This window comes from Pararge aegeria, chromosome 21, assembly GCF_905163445.1.
Source record: "Pararge aegeria chromosome 21, ilParAegt1.1, whole genome shotgun sequence".
Taxonomy (NCBI): Eukaryota; Metazoa; Arthropoda; class Insecta; order Lepidoptera; family Nymphalidae; genus Pararge; species Pararge aegeria.
This window is the reverse complement of record NC_053200.1, coordinates 15,384,711-15,412,219: the sequence shown is the minus strand read 5'-3', so window position 1 is coordinate 15,412,219 and position 27,509 is coordinate 15,384,711. Positions and strand designations below refer to the sequence as shown.

The 27,509-nt window shown below is 37.4% G+C and overlaps 1 protein-coding gene across 6 annotated transcripts in view; it reads left to right on the top strand.

The window, feature by feature from the left end:
- LOC120633087 (resistance to inhibitors of cholinesterase protein 3) overlaps window positions 1-27,509 on the top strand; it is a 42,793-nt gene that overhangs the window by 5,650 nt on the left and 9,634 nt on the right. For 3 of the 6 annotated variants that reach the window (XM_039903193.1, XM_039903194.1, XM_039903189.1), the window contains 5 exons: window positions 9,560-9,726; window positions 21,426-21,563; window positions 22,691-22,796; window positions 23,452-23,472; window positions 24,100-24,191. In XM_039903193.1, coding sequence (XP_039759127.1) covers window positions 9,560-9,726; window positions 21,426-21,563; window positions 22,691-22,796; window positions 23,452-23,472; window positions 24,100-24,191 — 524 coding nt within the window. The remainder of the gene's footprint in view (window positions 1-9,559; window positions 9,727-21,425; window positions 21,564-22,690; window positions 22,797-23,451; window positions 23,473-24,099; window positions 24,192-27,509) is intronic. The other 3 variants (XM_039903192.1, XM_039903190.1, XM_039903191.1) reach the window with 3 other exon arrangements.

Below are 27,509 nucleotides of genomic sequence, written 5' to 3'. Positions count from 1 at the left end.
TATGTGAGATCATACAGGAAATTATGACCTAACTGTGAACTTATCCGCACTTCAGATTGGATTACTGAATCGTGTGACTTAATCGCACCCCTTGAACCCAACGTGTGTCACAAAAGTTTTACCATCATCGTAGAAAGCAGTTTGTTTGTTTGAATGTTCCTTGGCATCCCCCTAATCGCAGTTCTTAAGTTCAGTTTTTGCATTTTTAATTAGACTTCAAACGTCATACATGTTTCCTCACGTTGTTTTACTTCACGGTTACTTGGATAGTGGTTGAAACTTGGGTTTTACTTTCGGGTAGACAGAGTTCAAATACAAATTTCAGTTCAAGTAGACTTAGCGGCACGTCTGGCTCTACAGGTTCGGAAGGCAGACTCTACCAAGAAGAAACTCAGCAGTTGCTCTTTTCAACATCATCGTGTTACAATAATTATTCTGTCTTGCGAGAAATTAAAGCAGTACGGTGTGCTTCCAAGCAGCCTTGTCATTAAGAAATTCATCAATAGTTCGATTCTCAGCACTTCACTATACTAGGTTATGTGCGTTTTAAGCAAATTAAATATCACTTGTTTTAATGGTAAACAGAACAGAAGCCTGAGTGTTCTCCATAATGTTCTCAAAGGCGTGTTAAGTCCACCGATCCGCACTTTGCCAGCGTCGTGGTCTTTGCCAATCGTCCTCTCATTGAGAAGGGTAAGTTTCCAATGAGACGAGACCCGTGCTCTGCAGTGGGCCGTTAATGGGTGGGTCAGAGCTTATAATAATCGCTAAAAGAGTGTCTAAATTATCTTAACACACTATCTGCAATCCTAAAAATCAAAATTACTACTTTGTATTCTTATCTTTATATATATATTTCTTGTGTGCGTGTGTATGTCACTGAACTCCTTCTAGACGGCTGGACCGATTTGAATGAATTCTCCGGAATGCGTTTGGGTGGCTCCCTGGATGGTTTAGATTCACAAATCAGCCCGACAGTTGGCGTAGGGGTCAGCTAGTTATGTATAGAACTGACAAGGAATAGATGAGGGAGTTGCTGTGATTTTATTGATATCTCTAATGCGCGTTGAATGATTCATTTCTGAAAAAAATCGTGCCCAAGTGCGTTGATGGTACATTTGCATACGAGCCGGTGAAACTCTGTGACATCATGTTTGTCAATTGTCTAATAGATTGTGTTGTAAATGCAAATACAAGCTTTCACAAGTCGCGCACTGGCGGACTCGCAGCGAGCGGCCTCCACTCGTAATACAAGAACAAAAGTATTAACGCCGCGTTGTCACTTGCTGAGGTCGTTGGGATTCTAAATACAAGTAACGAGAGACGAGCGATATCGTTGCTATTGGATAGAAACAGTCGTTACTTGCGGAATTCCATGATATATACAATGAAAGTTAAGCTAACTTTGCTGTACTCCGCTAAAGTACTCCTCGAAGATCTGTCTAGTTTTGAGTATAAATGTAAAGAACTCTTTTCTCGAGTTCATATATCGAATGTTTTTACAGTGATAAGTGACATAAAGAAAAGGATGTTTAAGAAGAAATTATTTTGGATTTTAAAGACCTGAAGTAAGGGCTTTAAATGTTGTTTCTTGTATTTTCACAGAAACGCAATATCGTCTTTATTTCAACTACCCATTGAAGGGAGTATTATAAACATTATTATATAAATATAGAAGAAATTATAAATTGCAATATACAGATTCTCCTACTTTTCGGGGATTTAAGCAAATTAAACTTAATTTTTTGATATCGTTGCCGACGGACACTGGAGGGAAGAAAGAAAAACGTTAATGCGACAGACTGTCTACAATTACATAATAGGTATAACAAAAAAAGACAATTATTAATATTTAATAACGTATGTTAGATCTGGTACGTTAAGAAACTGCCTCGACGTCAATTTCACTTGCAGGTAATACGAGAGCAAGAGTATTGTCGCCCTTTGTCACTTACTGAGGTCATCGGGATTGCATGTGCGAGTGATGAGAGTCGAGCGAAATCGTTGCTGTTAGAGAATTAAACGAAAAAGAAAGGTTAATGCCACTGACTGCCTATAAAAAAGGTTATGAAACAATAAGCAATGTTTAACAATATAGATATGTATAACGATTTGGTGTGTTAAGAAACAGCCTCAACTTCATGTTTGTCCGATTCCACTTGAAGGCAATACGACGGCAAAATTATTGACGCCTTGTTGCCATTTACTCGTTGGGATAGAAAATGCAAGTAATAAGAGAAGAGCGAGATTATTGCGTTGCCTTGGGAGACTTAGAAAAAAAGAGAGAAAAGAGTTAGAAGCGTTTGTGTCAATGAAATTGAGCGTTACAGTTAACTCTATTCGCCATAATCTGCAAAAAACTGTGTTTCACTTTCCTTTCGCAAAGTAATTTTTATAGGCCAAGTTTTGCAATTGTTTTTTTTTTTTTTTATATAACTAGCAGACAAACGAGCAGTCTAGGCGGATCACCTGATATTAAGTGATTACCGCCGCCTATGAGCATCTGCAGCACCAGGAAGAGCCACCGAGAGAAACTTTACAACACACCATCCGCCGACAACACATTTGTCGGCGGATGGTGTGTTGTAAAGTTTCTCGCCTTATCTCTTATAAGTAAATATGATTAGTCAACATTTGCTCATCATGAAGATTGCTCAGCACCAACAAATTGACATCCCCACTTCCCTATCCCTACTTCCCTACTAATATTATAAATATCAATGTAAGTTTGTTTGTTACGCTTTCATGCAAAAACTACTCAACCGATCCTAATGATAACTTTGTAAGCATATTCTTGGAAGTGTTAGAAGTAATATAGGATACTTTTTATCCCGACATTAAGCTCGGTTCCTTTGGGACAGGGGATGATTGACGATTTTACAGCATAACTCCGACAAATTATAACCGATATAAATAATTATTTTCGTACTATGGAGGTTATAATATGTGTTTAATTTTGCCCAAACTGTGGTTGGAAATAGAGGACAGAACTCAGCGGACAGCAGCAAACTCCTCATTTAAGGCTTAGCGATACTTAATACTTTAATTTTTTTTAGATCTACAACAAAATTTAATGACACATCAAAAAACAAAATCAAACGCAGACGAAGTCGCGTGCAACAGCTAGTATTTAATATTAGTCTAGCTAAGTTCCTAAATTATATTCAGACAAATTAACTACTTAATATTTTTGTAATGTACATCTGTAACTGACTTAGTATACGTTTTTGCTAGCTGTAAGTATACTAAGGATATAAATAAATAAATAAACCATCACTAGCCTATAACGGGAGGGTGTGCCCATAGTCACCACGCTGTGCATCAGTGGCGTGCATAGAGGGCATGCACAGGGTATGCAGATGATATAAAATGAAGAAAATCTCCAGTACGAGTTATAAATACTTAAGGGTAGGCTTTTCATAACTCTTTCAATGCCTTAGGGATAGGCATTGAAAGAGTTATTAAGAGTATCATTTTATATCATCTGCATACTCTGCGCATACTCTCTATGCACGCCACTGCTGGGCAGACGGGACGGCGATCGCAGTAGCCGGTAGTAGCAACACGGAGAAGTTAAGTATTTTAGGTAACTTAGGTATTTTAGGTAACGGCAGCAGCAAATCGCTCGCTGCCACCGCTTGTACCAGTCGACGTCGTCAGTGCGACCTGGGCTCGGTTTTAGTTGTCACATGCACATGTGACAACGCCTTCTAAATATTCTAAGTGAAATGTCACTTAGCATCGCACGTTGAAAGGTATGTGAAGCGTCGCATGGTATAGTCTTGAGTTCTACGAGGATTTGCATAAATCATTCGGTTAGGCAATTTGTTGCGGAAAAATACTCTGGGGTTGAAAATATAGTTTGCGCCCGTTAGTTATGTGCGTTCTATGTAAATAAAATATTACTTGCGCTTCAACGGTGAAGGAAAACGTCGCGGGGAAACACATGCCTGAGAGGTCTCCATAATGTGCTTAAAGGCATGTGAAGTCTACGATTACGGCCTAAAAACTTGTCATTGGCGGCCGATTGGCGCAGTGGGCAGCGACCCTGCTTTCTTCGTCCAATGGGTTCGATTCCCACTACTGAAAAATGTTTGAGTGATGATCATGAATGTCAGTTTCTTGGTGTTTATCTGTATATTTTACTGTGGGAGGAGACCCGTACCATATAGTGGGCCGGTAAAGAGTTTATGTGATGATGTATGTGTCGTTTAATTTATATAGGAGAATATGCAGTAGGTACGGTTTCTTGGATGTACGGATGTAGCTATACTTAGTGGGACCACAAATCTGAGACGAATGTAGTTCGATCAGATAAAGTTAGCTCCGAATTTGTTCTCAAAAATGTTTTTATTCCGTAGAAATGAATTTATTTATAAGCTTTTCAAGGAAACAAACAGTACTATTACACATAAGAGTAATGCCGTATTTTTATATCACACAAACAATTGCTTAGGAATTAGGTACCAAGCGAAAAATGTACAACAAAATTAAAAAAAAAATAAAAACTTTAAAAAGCTTATAATACTTATTTTGCCATCATTATAATTACTTATGTAAAAAAATTCCGTCTCACAATATTTTCCGTTGCGAGATAAAAAGTTATTTGCCGAATACCTTGCCTTCCATCTAGCCAACGCAAAGGGAGGTTTACTTCTTGCATTTAACCTACGACATGCAAAATCAATATTACTTAGAAGAGTGAAAATATAAGCTTTGAAAGTTACTTGGGATAAGTCAAGACCACCGGCTGCCTGCCGGTCGCCGGTCGGGCTCAGTCGAAGTAAGCATATATTTGCTTTACGCAACCGTAAGTACGCGCACATATATCTAATGTTTAGCGTGCTCGGGCCTTGGATCCCCATACGGGTTTACACAAATTAGGTAATATAGTAATTGACGAACTGGGTCGAATTGTGATAAACGGCGGCGCAAGACACGGACGGTACCGGTAAAGGGCGCAAATAAAAAAAATAGTGTGTGCGTGTAACCTTTACGCGCGATTGAAGTAAAACTTTTATTAAAGAATGTCACAATCGTCAGGAAATTTATTAATAATTTATTTATTACAAAAGTAAAAAATAAAAATGTTTATTTAGAGATTTTCAAAAAACTGTAATTTAAAATTTATATTCACAATTGAGCCGTTTGAAAATATTGGAAATAAATAATCCTAGTTGATTATGATATTTGCCCCTAGCTGGCGTATAAGTCAAGAAGCGAGGTGTATATGACATTTACTTACGACCAATCCAAATTATTATTTTTAAATAGCGGATACACAGACGTCTGACGTCCCTAGTCGCGCCTAAAGAAGTTTTACTTCAAAAAAACGGGCTTTACTACAGTCGCTCAAAGTCGTCGATCTTTACATATTTTAAAATAAAGTCCCCCGGCACTGTTCGTTCTACGTTTTTATAAGATATAAAAATCGGTTATAAGATGAGAGATGAAGTTTCGCGTTTCAGCTGGTATTATTCCCATGGTGAATAAATGGTTTGGTTGCTGAGGACGATAGTTGGTGTAATAATACGAATGCCCCTGAAATCGATCTCACTTGGTTACATGAGATATAAAAAAAGATTAAAGGAGAAAGAGTTATTGTAGAACCACTTCTGTCAAACGCAAATCTTTTAACTGAACTAAATATACGACAAGACAAAAAAAAAGTGTTGCTTCTACAGAAGCCTTAGTACAAGATTTGCTGGCTCGCAATCGAGGAGTTGTTTTCGAGAAAAAAATATTTTATCATCGAAGTACTCGTATATACTTCGGTGAGTGTGCTCAGGAACTTCACAATCTTGTTCCTTCTTCCCCGTTCTACCACAGGACAGCGAGACACCGTGAGCGGTGGCATCCTTATGTGGTTGATATTCCATCAACACGCACGAAACGTTTTTTATCCACGTTTCTGATACGTGCCGCTAAGATGTGGAACGCCTTCCAGGCAAGCGTGCTCCAACCTAGACCTCTTCATTGCTTTCTAACGGGCTTGATTGTCGTCAAGCGCTGGCCTTTCGTTAATATAAAAAAAGTGGATTTTATTTTTATGTGTTAAAGCTCAAATTTGACTCCACATCTTTGGCTACGACTTTTGGCAGGACGTTTTTATACGAGTAACAAGGATTTGCGACTCTAAAATGTGACATTAGGTCAATTTAACTTAGACGATACAGAGTTTAATATTAGAACTCTCCATTACGAGCAAGCATATCTTGTACTAAGGCTACAGTAAATTTAGGTTTTTTTTGACAATGCGCTATGGGCCTAAAATTTCAAGATCTCACTTTGTTTCATGAGAAAGAAGAAATATATAAAGAACAAAGACTGTTATACATATCTTAAAATACTACTATAATACTAGTGATCCCAATATTAGTTCTGTCCTCTTCTACAGGGAACTTTGTGAAAGGGATAACATTACTTTAAGGCCTGTCAATTTAGTTTAGATATATGTGTTCGACATAATAATTGGTACCAGGATATATCTAATACTAATGGCCTGATTTTCTCTATACTAAGAAAGATGCGGGATAAAATATTACTAGTTCTGAAATGTTGATTATATTTTAAAAATAAAAATATACCTAACAAAAAATATTACCTTTATTTTATCCTCATACCCTATAGAATATTCTTCTTTCGCGTCCGGTCACACAAAATCATGACCTCACAAATAAAATGCAGTTATTGTGTAATTCCAAAATTCCATACTTTTGGAATGAATCCTCCGTGACGTCATAACTACATATCTAGGCAATAAATGCGCGCTAATCAGCAATGCTCCTAATTTAACACATGAGTCAGTCGGCTTTGAAACAAGTTGTACATATAATTAGGAAATGAATGTATTACATAGTCGACCCTAATATAAATATTCCTTCTACTAACGGACTTTTCTGTCAGTGAAGACGTAGCTATTGAATGGAACAGATACCTTCTTGACTTTCTCCAAAATTTCCTTTAAACCTTACATTACTTAATCACGAATAATACCTGCATAAGTTATGACTATTTGTGTAAACTTGTAATTGGCTATACTCTACTACTTTAAACGAAGGTTACGTTACGAAAGGTAAAGAAGTCATTTGTGGGATTGAGTATACGCTTTTATAATATTCCTAAGGTGATTTTGGTCCTACCAATGCATAAGTTTAAAGAATATGTTAAAATACATTTATTACAGCGAGGTTACTATACAATTGATGAATATCTTAATGACAAGGTCGCTTGAAAGCATCCGGCTAAGCTTTCATCTCTCACAAGATAGAAAAATAAATGTTATTGTTCATGTCGGAAAATAACAACTGCTGAGTTTCTTGCCGGCTTCTTCTCGGTAGAATCTGCCTTTCGAACCGGTGGTAGAGTTACTACAAACAGACAGACTTGACGTTTCAAAAGCGCTTATATTAGGCCTACTTGAAATTAATGAATTTTGAATTGAATTTATCAGTCCTTCTACATTCTGTTATTAGCTGTAAGTTTTCCTCACCAATTGCAACGTAGCGAACGAGTAGTATCATGTTTTTTTTTTTAAATTACGTAACTTATTAGCCTATTAACTTCAGAGATTTTACATCTTTTTTTAATAAAAAATGGTCAATCACAAACCGGTAATACATAGAACTATATTTTAACCGATTGATTAACCAAAATCGACCGATAAATTTTATCGGTCCGGAGCTCTACCGGTTAACAGTTAAAACTATGCATCGCGTGCGCACAGATCCGCCCCGGTCCGGGTATCTCCTGCGCTAATTTGAGGTTTTAATGTAATCCCTTAATCCTTTATTTTTTATTTTTGTCCCCATGGCATGATTTGACAACTCCGTACATATTTGACAGATTCACGTAACGCCGCTGTCACGTTCGTGACCGCTCGCTCGTGTGTGTGGTGTGAAATAATCGATGCAAATGTTTCAAACTGATTGGAGTGTGTGGATAATTTATACTAATATTATAAAGTAGCAAATTCATATTGTCAATATATAGTTGCTAATAATTTATGCCTTGTTGTTACTATAATCTTTAATGGTGTCAATTCTGTTGTGACTAATCTAAATTGACGGCTCTACAACTAGTGCTGTAATAATGTTTCCCGTGGATTAATATAGCACTATTTTTAGACTTGTCAATTAAATATGTTAAGAGATATGTGTAAAATAGAATTGACACCGTTGTTAATGTTGAAGACATTAACAATAGTGTTGATTCTAAAGCCTCAATTCAGAAAGCTAAAATCTTAATTCAGATGTACACAAAACTCTGAATTGACAGAGCCTTTTATCACTGGAGATTGTACTGCTTTTAGACCAGTCAGTTTGAACTTCAGAGTTTTGTAAACGGAAGAATTAGCTTGGTAAATAGAGGTATTAAAAGCGGTAATGTACATGTGGCAGGTAGATGATGTATTTTTAAAACCTTTCTTAAATATTATATAGGCTGGACGCTCTTAAGTCCGGCGCACCCCGAAAGTCGGCAATGTCAATTTTAAAGTAAATCAGTAGGTGTTTTCTTTCGTTAAGCTTGCACCCATGGCTAGATATTTTAAAATAAGTACTGTTCTGCGCCAGTATATGTGAATTCTGGCTTTAGCCTCGAGGTTAATACAAACTCAAAAAATACATAATGCTACCTTGCGAGATTCACTTGCTACGAAATAAATAACGTAGGTACTAACGTATAAATACTTAAAGACTTTGTTGTTTAAGTTTAAAGTAATAGTATAAGCAAGTAAAGTAAGTATTTAAGTAAGTTGTTGCAATATTTGATATGCTTTAAAAGGGATTTTACTTTTTTTTATTAAATGAAAGATAAAATCTGAGCTATCCCTTAAATTGCCGACAATAGGAGCAGCCGCCATACGTACCTACCTACCAACCGACTGAATAATCCCTATCCCTACTTTATATTATAAATGTCAATGTAAGTTTGTTTGTTACACTTTCACGCAAAAACTACTTAACCGATCCTCATGAAACTTTGTACACATATTCTTGGAAGTGTTAGAAGTAATACAGGATACTTTTTATCCCGACATTAAGCTCGGTTTCTTTGAGAGGGGATGAGTGTTTAACGATTTTACACCATAAGTCCGACCAATTATAACCGATTTAAATAATGATTTTTGTACTATAGAGGTTATAATATGTGTTTAATTTTGCCCAAACTGTGGTTGGAGATAGAGGACAGAACTCAGCGGACAGCAGCAAACCCCTCATTTAAGGCTTAGCGATACTAAATATTTAAATTTTTTTTAGAACTACAACTAAATTTAATGCCACATCAAAAACAAACGCAGACGAAGTCGCGGGCAACAGCTAGTTTGTTTAATAAACCTAGTTTGTCGTAACAATACTCGAATTGCATTTTGTTGATAAGAGTGTGCTACGATTGGTACCGGTAGGGGTATAAATCTTTCATATCCCTAAAAGGTTAGCCCGCTAACACATTGGACATTAACTTGCCATTAGGGGAGATAGCAGTTAAGGTCTAACTTGTAGTGGAATGAAAGAATGAAAGAAAATAAGTCTGAAACTAACCACTTTCTGTATTACAGTATTGAAACAAGAACGACCCCCGATCCGCGTCGGTCAGCATCCGGCTTTGCTAGAGCGCGGACGAGCGATCCCGCCCGGACCACCCCCACCAGCCAGGCCTGTGGTGCTGCCCCCCCACGTCAGGGTACGCTCCCCCCTATCTGTGTACTACGAATTGGACATCAAGGTCAGTTGTGTTGCAAGGACGGGCGCTATCGCTTCGCAGGAATGACAGGTAGGCGGTTCCTTTTGAAGATCTTGAGAGATATCAGCCAGCTAAGTTGGTTATGGGCTTCTTCATAAACTAGGGACCGTTTGAAACCCTCGTATTTTTTGGAATTGAGATTTAAATCAACAGATCTATTAAAGTTCCTGACGTAATTTATATTCAAAGGTTTTGAATAATATGTTAAAACATATTTATTACAGCGAGTTTACTATACAATTGATGAATTTCTGCTTCCATCTTTAACATGATGGAATAATTAATGATAAATGTGAATTGTTGGAAAAGAGAAACTGTTGAATTTCTTGCCGACTTCTTCTCGGTAGAATCTGCCTTCGGAACCGTTGGTAGAGACACTAAAAACAGACACATTTGATGTTTCAAAAGTGTTAATATTACGCCTGCTTGAAAATTGCCTGCGTAAAAACGATATTTTTTTTTTATTAAAGCACAGCACACTTACCAAGAAGCTGGAGAATTTAGTTTAGTTTAGAGATTTGTATCATTTGACAATAAATGCATGAATAATATATGTTTTACAACTATGTTCTTAAATCTCAAGATCTTCAATGGAATTTTAATATTTAATGACTTAATCTGTCGAGCTTCGCAACGGTGGCTACTAACAAACTATCAACGTAAGTACGACTACAATTTATTTGTATAAGTATTAACCTAAAAACATAATAACTAGTGGTAGAATGTATGTATGTAATATATTTACTTATGTTTCGTGTACGCGCAATTTTTAGGGTTCCTACCCGAAGGATTTCGCACATGCAGGGTATACAAAAATTGTATCCCATGCCCTCTGTCAAGGAATTTGCCTATTTACTTGCCCAGCTCCCAAAGCACGGCAACTGGGAAAAGGGGAAGTTTCCCATATCACCATCATTATCAAACAATTACCGGCCCACTATAGAGCACGGATCCCACGGTCAGAAGAGTTTTTAATAGTGTAGGAACACACCGGGAGGAAACCTACACGCATGAGGGTTCTTCGTAACGTATTCAAAGGCGTGTTAAGTCTACCAATCCGTACTTGGCCAGCGTGGTGGACTGCGGGCTAAAATCCTCTCAGTCTGCTAGCGGGCTGTGTGGGGCTTTGGGCTGTCTGTGTGTGTGTAGAATGAGAATAACAAATATATTGATAAACAAATTCAAAAATTAAATTTTGGTCCGTTTCTAATACGGAAACGTTATTTTGTTTTTGGCGTTTTTTGCTCGATCTTATTAATGTTAATACAATGTGGTGTTTGCACATTGGTACGGAACACTGTATGTTGGACCGAACCGCACTTAGCTGGTTTCCCACGTATTTACCGCGTTTCTTTGTCGATTTGCATGTTAAAATGCCGAAATATACAATATAATAAACATCGCAAGATGGAAAAAACAACAATTTCCGGCCCTTGTGCATATTGCTTCAAACAATCTCCATACAATCAATTGTGACCCAAAGAAGTAATTTTTGGAAATAGTTTTATTTCGCTTATAATCTTCTCTGTTGGCGCGAGTAGAGGTGCTATGTTAGTCTAAATGTATAACTACATGACACGTGGTGACAGTGAGGCGTGCATTGTGAATTGACGTCAAAATAAACCACAAGGCAAGCTGTAGTCATCCAAAAGCGGCGTATGTTCTGCGTTGGCGTCAGGCGTTGGCACATGTCATAAACTTATCGAATGTTTTGACGACCTCCCTGGTGAGCGCTGAGGTTAATTAGTGGGAGGTCCGGGGTTCGATCCCTGGCTGGGGATTTTTTTTATAATTTTAGATTTTTCTCTTGTCATGTGGTGGAGGCTTCTGCCGTGGCTAGTTACCACCCTACCGACAAAGACGTCAAGTGATTCAGCGTTTCGGTGCGATATCGAGTAGAAACCTGTCAGGGATATTGCTATACCCCTACCAGGTTAGGCCGCCGCCGCTGGGCTGTAAACAATAATAATAATCAAAATTGTGAAGTCTTGTTTTGGAAACTTCCACAAACCCTGTCCAGGGAATTGTAATTACAATTTTAATGTTGCGTGGAAGAATTCGACAAAAATGCCAAGTAGTCAAAATAAGTAAAACTCCATTTTTAGTAAATTTTGCAAGAAACCTAACCTCTGCACTAGACCATAAACAGCATTGAAGTGTAAAGAGTATTTTTTTAACAAAAATATAAACAAATATAAAAACTTCGAGGCAAACGGGAATGATGATTTGACGGGAATGACGGGAATGTGTTTAAATTGTAAGCTACAGTGGGGTGCCCATATCGAGACATTAGCGGGTAAGCTAAGCTCAGTTGCTTATGCTGTCAGAAAAATTAGACAGTTAACAGATGTTGAAACTGCTAGGCTTGTTTATTTTGCATACTTCCATAGTGTAATGTCGTATGGGATCTTGTTATGGGGCAGAGCTGCTGATATAGAAACTATATTTATACTGTGAAATCTGCGTTCCGAACCGGAGGTCACTACAAACAGACTGACTTGACGTTTCAAAAGTGCTTATTAATTAGGCCTACTTGAAATAAATGAAATTTGAATTTGATGACAGTCAAATTAAACCTCTAGGTCTGTATTTCAAAACGTGGCATAACGTCGGAATTTTTAGCAGTGATTTGTCACACCTCAAATAAAATATCAGAGCTTGAAAACATTTTCCACAAATCCTACATATATAGGTTTAACTATAAAACTAAATATGTGCCATGATCGCTGCAAAATACCCTCGGTGATCCGCTTCCCGCTTCTGTTCCGCACCACGCGAAGTGAAACAGTTAAACGCGTGATGTCATTGTCATTATTTTTGGACCGCGGCAGTTGCGAGTGTAACAACGCGCCTATACATGTATCTTCTACCTTTTGTGTTGCAACTCTGGATTTTTTTTTACCAGCTGTTGGCCGCGTTCTTTGTCCGCATTTGTTACGGTTTTTTTTATAATTCTCATGGGATAGCCTATGTTAAATAATTCACCGCATGCCAAAAATCATGTTGATTGATGGCTAAAAGCATGAAGAAACGACAAATAAACAAACACACGTTCCCATTTATAATATTAGGGGTAAATTGTATATCCAGAAATAATACTACTTCAATCAATTATCGATACAACGTGTAACAGAATTACGAAATAATATTGAGGGATGTATATGTATATTTCATAAGGAATGCCTGCCCTGCAGGTAAACAAACGGTTCCCACAGGATTTGTACAAGAACCGTGATAAACTAATTCTAACAAAATTAACACCACTAGGTCAAATGTGGTAGATTTGACGCATTAGGAGCGGCGCGCGCGCAGCCTGCGTTTATTTCTACACTGTGTCTAGGCCGCGAATGTGGGTCGCCTCGCCCAATGTCGCCCGCCCAGCTTGTTTGTTTATCTGCTCTCATCGGCGCGCCAGTAGCTCCGCAATTGAAATACAAACGTCACATCTGGAGCGCCGAATCAGATAATGATTAAAAAACTGGCTAACTGTGAACTGTGTATTTAGATTGCGAAGGTGCAATTTTAAACTTGTTTTTTTTTTATAGGAATCCACTTATTTTTTTTTATTTTATCCTCTGTTATTTATGAGTGACATTATTAAAGCTAAGCAATTAAATGTCATTTGAAAGAATAAAACGTGAGGCTACCTGCATGCCTGCAACAATACTTGGCCAGCGTGACGGACTGCGGCCTAAACCCTTCCCGTTATGAGAGGAGACCCATTCCCTTCCACATTACCAACTCATTACTGGCCCACTACTGGGCACGGGTCTCCAAGAATGAGAAGGGGTTAAGGCCGTAGTCCACCACGCTGGTCCAACGCGGATTGGTGGACATCCCCTTTACTGGGCCGGAAATGTGTTGATAACGATAACAACATTGGCCTAGTACAAAAAGTACTGAATTTCTATTATTTTTTGAGCTAGCATACACGTTTCCAACATAACCTCGATTTTATATTCTTCTTTCTTTAACTACGCATTTGCGCAACAATCTATCTTAAGTGTTCTACAAATCACAACTTCCTGAGGATATTGTTTGTAGAGATGTATTGTGGGGATAAACTTCGACCCCATGGAATCTTTTGTATGCTTGCGTCTTTGTATGATGGCAAGTTATGATCTTCGAATAATACATAAATTATCGTTCGTTGGTTATGAATTTGTGATGGAATCTAAGATACGCAGGTAGGGTTTCCATAAATTATTTAGAACAAATATGATGTTATTATTGAGCGCAATGCTGTTAATAAAATTTATTGTTTACTTATTAGGTTTTTTTTTTAAATAGTAATTCCAAAACTGCTTTATTTCAAATGACTAAAGATGTTTTATCAAAAAGCAGGACAAATATGGGACTTTTAATAGTATTGTACCTTTCCATCATATCTGTTTAATCAATTAATTGTTATTAATTTTTACTAATACAATTAATACTACCGGTATTTTTTTTTATCCGTTACTAGTTAGCCCTAGCCTGGTGGTAAGTAATGATGCAGTCTAAGATGGTAGCGGGCTAATTTGTTAGGGAGTTTGGAGTCATACCCCTAATCGGTTTCTACGCCATATATATATATATATACACTAGCGGACCCCAGCGCTATCTTTCGGGCTGATCTGTGAATCTAAACCATCCAGGGTGCTACCCAAACGCATACCAAAAAATTCATGCAAATCGGTCGAGCCGTTTAGGAGGAGTTCAGTGATATACACACGCACAGAAAAAATATATAATATACGCCAATATATAGTATAGCGGACCCCAGCGCCATCTGTCGGGCTAATTTGTGAATCTAAACCATCCAGGGTGCCACCCAAACGTGTATAAAAAAATCATTCAAATCGGTCCAGCCGTCTAGGAGGAGTTCAGTGACATACACACGCACACAAGAAATATATATATAAAGATGAGATACGTTTATGTGCCAATATTTGAATATTCCTCGTAAACATCGTATGTTAGTTTAAAACTTGAGATGTTACGCATAAAATGGTACCCACACATCTCTAGGTCTTAGTCAGAGGTTAACTACTAGGCGAACATAAATTTAACGCACTTAGTTATACAAAACAGATCCAAGCGTGAGGCAGTTTTGTGACTTTATGTTCTTAAATATAAATGTGAAATTGAGTTGCATTACACTGTTTTTTCTCGCTGTTTCGTTTGAAAAGTGACATTTAAAATTTTGCTTATAATATTAAAACAGCTTGAAATAAATGCATTTTGAATTTATGAATTTTTTTTTGGGTTGTTTAGGAAGAGTCCTATCACAAAGCGGGACAAATGCGGGAGACCCACAACGCGGGACGCGACGCTTAAACTGTCCATTAGAAACTGAAAGTATGGTGACCCGAGAGATAGGCTGTGTAGATAGGTAGTCTTGCCTCCGCTTACTGGTAAGGCGTTGATTCTTATGTTAATGCGACACTCGACAATACTTAGTGTATTGTGAGAACCTATTGTCATCGATTTTGTTTTGTTCGGCAGACGCCAATGGAGGCTTGATAGCATATCGATACCTCTGGACTCAAAAATCGTAAAGGACATTCAGTCGAAAATGACTCTTTGACTTTCCTATCGATCTGTATATTCCGTTTACGAAGTTCGTAAAAACAAATGCATTTACGACCCACAGAATTTGGCACGTTAAACAAATTTAAATATGGTTGTAAGTAACACTTGATTAGCAGAGTCTACTCCTTTTGGTAGTAAAACAAAGTATACAATAAACATTTTGGCGTAAATACACATAAATTGTCAATAGCCTTTTACAACCATCTTATGATGCTTGACTGCGTAAAGCAAGAGGTAGTAACAACCTGCCTCCAATTTAATAGGTAATAGTTGACCGAGGGCGTAAGCCACACTGAAATACCTAGCGCGGACGTGACATCTTGTAGTAGGATTCCGTACCCGAGGGAGAAATGGGACCCGATTACCAAGACTCCGTTGTCCTGTCTGTCTGCCAAAAACGCAAATTCAAATCTTTCTTTATTCAAATAGGCACGTAGATATCACTTTTGATGCGTACATTACATAAAAAATATGTCCGTCTCTCACAGGCTGTATCTCATGAACCGTGATAGTTGAACAGTTTAAATTTTGACGGACAATGTGTTTCTGTTTCTGTCACAACAAATACTACAAAAACAGAACAAGGTAAACGTATAATAGACATGATTTTAATGCCATTTTAATAGACAATGGTACGGAATCCTTTATGTGTCCCACTAGCACTTGGCTGATTTATTATTAAGGAAGTCAGTCTTTGACTGCAATCTCAACTGATCAGAATGTCTGTACCGGTAGGTTGATTAACTAGCCGCGGCTGTAACCTCCCACCAGACCAGACCAGAGTGAATTCAGAAATCATAAATTCCCGAACTTCCGTAGCCATCAAGCCAGGGTGGTCTTCAAATTACTACATAGTTACCTATACGTGGATGGGTGTTAGTCGGTGGGCAGGCACAGTGAGTCAGTGCGAGTCTTGCTCGATACGTAATTACAATCGCTGTGGGCGCCATCTCCTCGGCATGACAATGAGTTTACAACTACACATAATTACATTTACATTGTTGCGCTGTGATGCAAACGTCTTCAGTATACAGGGCTCAATAAAAAATAACAAAGCTCTCGACCTGTATTTGTTTACATTAAAACTAACAAATTTTGTTCTACGACTTTTCGTTTTACTCGGTAGTTTGCGAAATACTCAGTTTCAAATATTTTAAATAGATACTCTACTTTATATTACTCTGTAATTTAACATCGGCAACAGCGAGCGAACCACTACTCGCAAGTACGCAGCGGTTTGGTTTGCACAGTGTAATGTCAATTTACAGAAATAACAAGATTAATTAATTTTTTTGTATTAAATAAAATATTACTGACTAGCTGTTGCCCGCGACTTCGTCTGCATTTGTTTTTTTTTTGATGTGGCATTAAATTTAGTCGTAGATCTAAATAAATTTAAATTATTCAGTATCGCTAAGCTTAAATGAGGGATTTGCTGATGTCCACTGAGGAGTTCTGTCCTCTATCTCCAACCACAGTTTGGGCAAAATTTAACACCTCTATACTAAATCGGTTATAATTTGTCGGAGTTATGGTGTAAAATCGTCAAACACTCATCCCCTCTCCCAAAGGAACCGAGCTTAATGTCGGGATAAAAAGTATCCTATATTACTTCTAACACTTCCAAGAATATGTGTACAAAGTTTCATGAGGATCGGTTAAGTAGTTATTGCGTGAAAGCGTAACAAACAAACTTACATTGACATTTATAATATTAATAGGGATAGGGATAGGGATTATTAAAGTGGCAGAACAAAAGTTGTTAGTTTTAATGATAGAACTTACAAGGCCGAGAGCTGAATTTTTTATTTAACTCTGTATATCTGTGGCGCATAGCTCAAGTTATTAACGCTGTTATTGGTTAATTTATTAAGTCTGTGCCTATTGTTTAAGTATTAATAATAATTGACGGATTAACCGATTAATTGTTGTTCAATTATTTTATGTCAGTAGTCACAACAGTCATCTGTCATAATTTTCAAATTCTTTACATACGCGTCACTTTTCACAGAAATGCGTATAAAAAAACCAGGACCACCTATTTTTTTATTTTTTATTTATATACACTGTATTTGTATTCCACAAAAAGAAAAACATGGACAATACAAGAGGAAGCTTAAAAGTAGGATACAAAGGCGGCCTTATCGCTTAGCCTACCTACCATGGTTTTGTAAACGGCATTGGCTTTCTAAATAATTTATCTTTATGAAAGTGTGACAGAAGCTGTGACAGAAGCTGAAGTCTACAATCAATTATGTAAAAATAGAAAGAATGCGTAAGAATAATCGAGACAGAAACTTTCTTCCTAATGAGAAACCTTAAGCAGTTAGCCCATTTGATGTTAAATTGAAAACCATTGCCTATTAACAAAGTTACACTTTACAGTGTATGAAGAAGAAGTCCTACAATTTGCCGCCCCGTGTCCACCACCATCCACCTAAGGCGGTAGGTGCAAAGCCTAATGTGACTTTAATGACACTGGCAACCACGCCCTTGAGACCATAAAAAAAAAACATATTTCGCAAGCTATATGCGATTGCTAATTATTCTATAACTTGCATTATCATTTTCTATATGAACAAATGATTTTATTTGCACTTGTAGTCGCGCTTCGCTGTCGATATTTATATAATGTCACATAAACGTTAAAAATAACATCTCAGACCGGAACATGACTTTTTTCTAAATAACGCGAATACTTTTTAGTCGAGGCTTTGCAGACTTGCGTTTTACAATTGAATTTCTTAAATCAGTTTTTGTCTTGTAAACGAAAATAAATTGCTTAAAACGCTCTATAACTTACAACAAGTTGACGGTCGATTGGCACATTGGGCAGCGACCCTGCTTTCTGAGTCCAAGGCCGCGGGTTCCATTCCCACAACTGAAAAATGTTTGTGTGATGAACAGTAATGTTTTTCAGTGTATGGGTGTTTATATTTGTATATTATAAGTATTTATGTTTTTTATTCATAAAAATATTCATCAGTCATCTTAGCACCAATAACACAAGCTTCGCTTACTTTGGGGCTAGATGGCGATGTGTGTAGTGTCGTATTTATTTATTAAAAAAAAAGTTAGAGCTGGGATTGGGACTTGGCCTCCCGAAAGTGAAGTCAGTTAAACTTTGAAGAAGAGCCAATGTTCTAATGTCCTACACAATATTTTCACACTACATATCAACATCGGCATATTGCTTTCCATTAATATAATCTGTCAATATGTATTTTCTCAATTCCACATTCATTATTTACTGATGTTGTGCTGCTCATACCCAGTGGCGTGCACTGCATACACGAACAAAAGCACTGCCTACCCTAAAAAAATTATATTCCTCATAAATGCGAAAGATTATTCCATTTCATGGCACCTTCCTTCTTTATGCATACCCCGGTCAAAAACTTACTTTCAACAGATCCAAACTGAAATTACATTTCTTATAGTTTCGGCACGCCTAAACTGTCCGTCTTGTAACTGGAATTAGGTTGAAATTACTAAAGCGTTGTATAAATAATCGCAAGTCTGCGTTGCCCGAGCATAAACACAGGAAATCTTGAAGCCGCGACGTCGTAAACCCGCTGTAACGTTTATAAATCCAGCTTCAGTCGCCAGTCGTATCGCCAAACGGCCGCGATTGACTACTCCATTTAAAACCGCCCAACAGAACTCAGTGTTAAATTTTGTTGGAATCTTATGCGGTTTAAAAGCGTTGCAGACAGACGACAATAAATCGTATGTTTTGTGCTCTTATTGAATAATTGTTTCTTAGTCCGTTTTACTATTGAACGTCTCTCGTGGTTCAACAAATAGAATTATAAGTGTTTGTGAAAGTTGAATTGCAAATGGATGATGAAAAGGTATGTTAGAATGTCTTTTGGCACTGAGGTGCTTAAATATCATCACACCAGTCCCCGTTTTTCTTTAGTAACTCCCCGGACGAACAAGGCAGACTCTTCGGTGGGTTAAGTGGTTCTTAGTGCAAAACCTTCGCCCAAAAACACTTCACAGGGCACGACAGGAACACGTCCTACTATGCCACATATATGCACATGTCAAGAGTGCACGACTGAGATCTATATCTTTATATATATAATTCTTCTGTGCGTGTGTATGTCACTGAACTCCTCCTAAACTGGACTGGCTGGACCGATTTGAATGAATTTTTTTGTATGCGTTTGGGTGGCATCCTGGATAATTTAGATTGACAAATCTGCCCGAAAGATGGCGCTGCAGTCGGTATCTAGGTTATTTACCTATACTGCAACTAAACGGCTGATTTATTCAGGTATAACGAGTCTGATTTGATAAACTCTTTCAGTTTTGGATAGCTGATCTATCGAGGAAGGCTATAGAGTATATACCATCACGCTAAGACTAAAAGGAGCATAGGACCAATGAAGAATGTTTCAAAATCGGCCACTACGCCACGTGCGCTGCGTAAACGGTTAAAGTTTCGATAAAATCACGCATAAAAAAGTTTCTCCCTTTATAAGTTCTAAAAAAGCCTGGTACAGGCGACAGCATGTCTATCTTTTAAGGTTGACTTTTACGCGGACGACGTCGCGAGGGACCACTAGTATATATATATATATACTAGTGGTCCCTCGCTACTACGCCTCGTGGACTGAGATATATATATATATATACATATATATCTATATATATCTCAGTCGTGCACTCTTGACAGTGTTCGTGGCTGCTGAGACGAATTTCATGGCGTCAGGCATCATTGGATCGCACGGCTTTCCGCGCGAGTCTTCTCCACTTTTGGCGGTTGGTAGCGTGTCGCAAGCATTCCACCACAGTTGTATGGGTCAACGATTTCACCGTATCCGTCCAACGAGTAGGTGGCCGCCCTCATGCCCTTTTTCCTTCAACCCGTCCTTGCACCACCAATCGTTCAATCGACCCCTCATTCCTTGAGATGTGGCCAAAAAACTTGAATATTCGTAACTGCACCGTAGACGAAAGTCGTTCCTTGATATTCAGTTGTTACAATTGTTGGTGCCGAATGCAGTACAAGGAATTTTTAAAAGGCGTCTCCAGCACCACATCTCTAAAGCATCGACTTTTCGGCGGTCTTGTAGTCCAAGTGACCAGGTCTCCGCTCCGTATAAAAATATTGGAAAGACAAGGCACCTCATGAGTCGAATCTTAGTTGTTTTGGTTATCCTCTTATCTTTCCATATCTCATTAAGTTTATAGAATCCCGAAATATATATATATATATACATGATATATATATCTATACATATCATGTTTATATATATATATATATATAGATAGATATATATATATATATATATAACAGCGGCGTGCATAGAGAGTATGCACAGGGTATGCAGATGATATAAAATGAAGAAAATCTCCAGTATGAGTTATGAAAGACTTGAGGATAGGCATTGTAAGAGTTTATAACCTACCCTATATGCACGCCACTGTTATACATGATATATAATAATGATGCGGTGAAAGCGCATTGAGTAGGAGCTCGACTTCACTTTCGGGGGGCCGAGTTCGAATCCCAGCACGCATCTCTAACTTCCTAAGTTAGGTATGTGCGTTTTAAGTAATTAAAATATCACTTGCTTCAACGGTGAAGGAAAACATCATGAGGTAATCTGCATGCCTGAGAATTAATCATAAAGTTCTCAAGGGTGTTTGGAGTCCACCAATCCGCACTGTGCCAGCGTGGTGGACTACGGCCTTAAACCCTTCTCATTTTGGGATTAGACGCGTGCTCTGTAGCGGGCCGGTAATGAGTTGATGCGATGATGATGATTATATATATATTTTTGTTAATTTGTGCGTATGTGTACGTAATTTTATGTAAGTATTGCATTCTTTTAATGTGTACACCAACCACTATTCTTTGTATCTGTTGTCCTTCTACTTTATGGTTGCTTGAAAGAGATCACTATCAGTGCCGCCATAAAGCCGCCATTACTCCCTAGTTTAGTTTATAAGATGTTTATGTTTTTTGTATCAAAGTATCAGAGTAAAACCACCGTGAGGCACCGAAAAAGTCGGCACCGTTCCATTGTTAAAATACGATAAACCGGTCCAAAGGACTAGGGTGTTCTTTTTTTTAAATCCTGTTCTATTTACAGCCACCTCCGATCCCGGGAATGCGTCCGCCCCTGGGTTCCCCGGGCGGGCCAGTCCCCGCCCCGAAGTCCTCGATGGGCTTCGTGATGCCCATATACACCATTTGCATCATAGTGTTCTTCGTGTACACGCTCAGTAAGGTACGAATATGTTGGCTATTTAGAAATTAATAGGAAAAGAGGAGACCTTATTGGAGACACCAGAGAAATGAAAAATGAAATGGAAATACACTTTATTGTACACCAATAAGGTACGAATATGTTGGCTATTTAGAAATTAATAGGAAAAGAGGAGACCTTATTGGAGACACCAGAGAAATGAAAAATGAAATGAAAATACACTTTATTGTACACCAAATAATAAAATAAAAAAACAAGCATTAGAAAAAAAAAGGAGAAAAGGTACAATAGGCGGCCTTATCGCTTAAAAGCGATCTCTACCAGGCAACCTAGAAAATCAAATTGAATACATGAAGTTGTGAAGAAGGGTTAGGGTGTACACAAAGTAATACTTGAATAATAAACATAAATTACAAAAATATACATACTTCATAAAAATAAAAACAAAATATATATAATAGAATATTTATAAGCAATAAATATAATATAATACATACAATATATACCTATATGTCATAAAGAGGCCAGAAAGGAAAAGAAGAATAAAAAAGATAAAAGGGACTGTTTAAAAACAAGCTTAAAAAGGGGGAAAAAGTGAAATAAAATAAGGAAATGATAAATAAATAGACATAGTAAGCCGGTAAAAAGTGTGAGTGAGTGTGAGTGAGTGTGTGTGTGTGTGCCGTGTGGTGACGGCGGATAAGAATGCAGTTCTCAACAACCCACCTCTTCCCGCGGGTGTCGTACGAGGTGACTAAGGGAATATAACGGAGAGCGGGCTGCAATGTTCTCTGTGCCACTACTACCACCTACGGCGATCACCAATCCGCATGCCCAGCGTGGTGATTAGGGACAAATCCTCCCGCAGGGAGAGGCCTTTAGCCCAGCAGTGGACTAAAAAAGGTTAATGATGATGAATCCATAAATTCTTGGCCTTTTGACGACCGATTGGCGCAGTTTGCAGCGACCCTGCTTTCTGAGTCCAAGGCCGTGGGTTCGATTCCCACTACTGGAAAATGTTTGTGTGATGAGCATGAATGTTTTTCAGTGTCTGGGTGTTTATATATATATTGCTATTTATTTATGTATATATGTGTTGAAGGGCGTTCGAGTGTCAATAATTTTATATTTTTTTCTTCTCTTTCTAGTTATTGTTCAAACGCGGCGGCTCGCCGTACGAACCTGTGGCTCCCGACCCGCAGTTCCGCCGGCGGGTGTTCCGGGACGACTCCAGGACTTCCCCTGACAAGCTAGGTGAGCTCTCACAAAATGGTTGGTAACATAAAACTCAACCTGTTTATTGATTGTATTATCTACCGCATCAAGAAGGCCTAGCACTGGCAGGAGACAAAAATTATATCCCCGAGTATCTACTAGATTAACCAAGCAAAAATTGGTCAACGGATGGGTGCACACATTTAAATTAAGACCTGTGATACATATTGTGTGATAATTTAAAAAATAAAAAATATATATATACTACGACAATACACACATCGCCACCTAGCCCCAAAGTAAGCATAGCTTGTGTTATGGCTACTAAGATGACTGATGAATATTTATATGAATAATATACGTAAACACCCAGACACTGAAAAACATTCATGCTCATCACACAAACATTATCCAGTTGTGGAAATCGAACCCACGGCCTTGGACTCAGAAAGCAGGGTCGCTGCAAACTGCGCCAATCGGCCGCCGTATCATCAATAATATCATCTGACAAGTGATATAATTAACGTGCCCACCTGCTAAAGCACGGGAACATGTAATAGGAGAAGTCTGTTCCCCGTTTATTATTACACATATCATATCATTTGGATATTATTTCCATTTGTGCGTCAGTGCTCTGAGAGTTGCTAAAATATTTATATAAATCTTTAACTATTTTGTCTTTCAACGCATGCAGGACACAAAGAAACTGATACAAGTGAGTAATTAATTGTTGTTATATTTATTTCTAAACGTTCGACAGCAAAACGCTAATTTACGAACACTGGTTTTGATTTAAAAAAAAAACGTTTAATAAAACAAAACCGATAAGACTGTATTAGCAAGTACACGGGTACGTCTATTGCGTTGTAAGCCGTACACTGACCTCTGTTTTTACTACAAGACTGAATGTCATATGACGGCTGAAAATTGGTCCCCATTTGAAGCGCCACATTTGAAAAAAAGTATTGTTCGAATGATTGAATACAGGACAACATTTCTAACTGTATTTGCAGTAGCATTTGATATACATGGCGCCTATATCTGTACCCTTTGTAAGAGATTTCTACGCTTGCAATCGAGAAGTTAATATTTTTAGTAAAACTAATGAGTTAGTTAACTAAAGAAGTTGCTTTAGTTTTGTTTAAAAACTCCGGTCTCTGTGTCACTCTTTTTAGTTAAGTTTTATTTTATTCTGACGGTTTGATGTTTGGATGGTCGCAAACGACTCTACGACTGGTACAAATCCCATACCAGGGGTGCAGAAAACATTGTAATCGCCACACTGTCACCGACGTTCTTTGACAACCGCTCCCCTGGTACTGATTGCTGTGCGAATGTCTAGGGGACGCAGAATTGGCAGCGCTGCGCGCCAAACTGGCCGAGACCGAGCGCGCGTTGCAAAGGATCGTGGGGCAACTCGCGCGGCGCGATGCGGTACTTAGTACTCGATACGATATACCTCTGGCCGAACGTTGTACTAGCGGTTTCACACTCGTTAAAATCCATAATAAAAAAATTATGTACCCTGTACCATTCTCCAATAAACGGGCTGTGGAACGCAAAAATTTGTTTGACAAGATTCTTAATGCGGCTTGTGGTCAGAGTTAACTATTATAAATCGTCACGTAAGGAAAAAGCGTTATGCTGCGGTCCGGGTCCGGTCCGGTCCCGATTATCATCGAGCGCTATAGCTATTTGTTTACATCTTGTTAGGTAAATGTGAAATTTTTCCGATGATCAGAACTACGTTCTTGATGGGGGGGGTACTCCCGACCGCACAGGTTTCTTAAAATTTCTACTAGTAAATAGCTAAACAATTACAAATTACATTATAATGCAGAAGAAGATATTTTGTCCTCCGTTCCTTTCCTCCGATCGCACTTTTAAAAGCCTGAAACCCATTAATAACTCCGCTGGTGCTGAAAATGCACTGTTCTCTTGGGTGTTACATCGATTTTATATCCTCATCCTAGAACTATCGCCAATAGCACAAAAAGCTTGTTTTTTCATCGGAATAAAATTTCCTGAAATATGCACGCGTTCAGATGGCCTATTTATTGAGATGGTTAGGCTATAATAACATATTTAATTTGGATAAAACCGCAAATCAAAGCATGTTTATTCAATTAATAATAAGAAATTAAATGATGCTAGAGGTATATCGAATCTTAACAATCCAAGTTAAGTCTTACTCTTTGAAGACTAGAACGTAAAGAGGAGACCATTGTTAAAGCATCATTTGAAGTTGGAGTAGATGGAGTATTTGCGTGTTATCCTTAGGCGTTTAATATCTACGCTTGCGGCATGGTGACGGTTTTTATTAGTTTTTACTTTAATCTTGGGAATATTATATCAGCAATGCAATGATTAAATTTCACAAGCAGCTTTCCAACTATTTTATTACAATTATAAGTCAATAATGAAAACTTTAACTTTACCTTTGGCTGTCATACCAGTTGTCATATTATATCAAAAGTCTAATATACTAGTTAACTTAATATGAAATTTGCCGCTCACAATTGTGAAATTTAAATTCGTTTGCGAGTATCTAAATACTTCAAAGTCATTTGAAATGAATCTAATGGACCATGTTTTAAAGCTTTAGTTCGTCTACTCTTCTACGAAATAAAGCGATTCTAGTGAACTTTTTGTGAATTATAATAAGTACCTACATAATGTTCTTAAAACTTTTAAACGTGGAATAATTCAAATGGTCGATTTTAGTTCTCGAAGACGACTCATGTATACGACGACGATATACGTTTGTAATCGTGCAATCTCATACTATGGGAACAGGTAGTCAATTTTTGTGTACAACATTTTCACTGTCGGTATAATATTCTCAATTAGTATGTGAATCGAGATGGTTGGATTTATTTATTATTTTATTTTGTGTATTGTAGATAGCTAGAGGATTTTGACAACTAAGAATGTCCCGCTTAAGTTTAAAGGGGCCTTTAAGTTTGCACCGACAAAGCCCTGATTCTGATCCGTGTTTAGAGAATTATTTAAAAAGCCCAATACTGAAACAGTCTGCCTTGACTCAGATTATTTGTAATTGAGGGACATATAAAATAAAAAAACTTGAGGAATCCCGAGGATGGGTTCTATTAGAGCCAAACGTGCATAGACATAGCATTGTTAAGTTTCTGCGTAGTATTACGTTAATAAAATATTATATAGAATACACTGCACAGATTTAACTCGTGGTCGCTTATTTTCATTTTACGCAATGAATTGGTTTAGTAACATATATGTTCCAATCTAATTTTAACAATGCGAAAGTCTGTCAAATGCCTTATCAAAACCCAGTACTGATAACGCTACTCGGTAATCGTAATAAATAACTATTATTACGGATCATGAGCTCGTTAGCACGAAAAATTTAACTGCGTACCTACTACCGTTGATAATTTGTTTTTTACCAAACTTTTATCCATGACTTCGTTTGGTAATAAATTTACGAGTGTTGGGCGATTCTACTTCTGAAATTTCATTTTTCTTCTTTCTTTTGAATCTTGGAACTTTTCGAATTGGTTAGCCATCGTAGATAGGTCTTAGATAATATTATTACTTATAGATTCAAATTATAACCCAACTACACGTATTGGCGATTATCCAAACTGCATCTATCGGTGAGCAAGCTATTTTAGTATCTACGTCCTTCATTATTAGTTTTCGGTGAAAGTTTATTTATGTAGTAACATTAACATCGGGGTGAATATTGGTCAGATTAAAAAACCTTAGGTGGATTTTTGTATCAAGAGAAATTGAATGTGCCATCTTACTTAAGCAAGACTATAAAAGTCGAAAATTTATTTTTTAGTTAAATGTTCCATTCAGATCTTGCAAGTAAATTTTAAACCAGCATCGAAATTGTCTTAAGTTTCATTAAATTAACCTCAACGAGCAGGTCGTGATCAGAATTTGATGATGGTAAAAGTTATCACAAGTTTTATTAAAGACCTTTAAATAATTACCCAGTTCAAAGAATCGTATAAGGTACTCGATGGTCCTAATTCTGTTATGCAGAAACCTCTTAACTATAATGAAACTAGTTTAAGACTTATTTAAAGTTACTTTAGTTTATCTTAGATATTTGTGTACAACAGAATTAGCACCAAAGTAAACTAAAGATTTATGGAATGAACAGAATAGGTTTAATCAAGGGAACTCGCCAAAGACTTTTGATAAACTACGGCTAATGTTTTAGTGTATCTAACTAAAAATTAGAATACGTTCGTTGATTGATCCAAAACTCCGAAAATTAACTGGTGATTGTTGATGATTGTTAGAATAACATATTAAAAGTTTGATTTGAATGTAACTAATATTAATTCTAAATTCAAAAGTATTGATTGCTAAATACGGTGTTCAAATTGATTATAATAATTACTAATTTGTAAATAAATAATTAGTACCTCGTCGACAAATGAATCAACAGGAATAGATCGGATCCGAGTTTCATAAATTTCGTATTCATGTAAGGTTTCATTAGTGTTCGGTCTTCATATTATTCAGATTAAAATAACTTGTTTCAATAGGAAATCGAACTAATTCAGTATAAAATAATAATAGTGCTTAAATATACCCATAATTTTATTTACAGCGTTGGGCACATTATCACAAAATCAGCCTCTAAAAATATTTTAAATTGCCACATCAAACCGCGTGACGTCATCCGTGGGTAAAATAAGTCGAAATAAGAAGAAAATGGGTGAACTTGTCAAGAAGAAATAGCGAAAGAATATC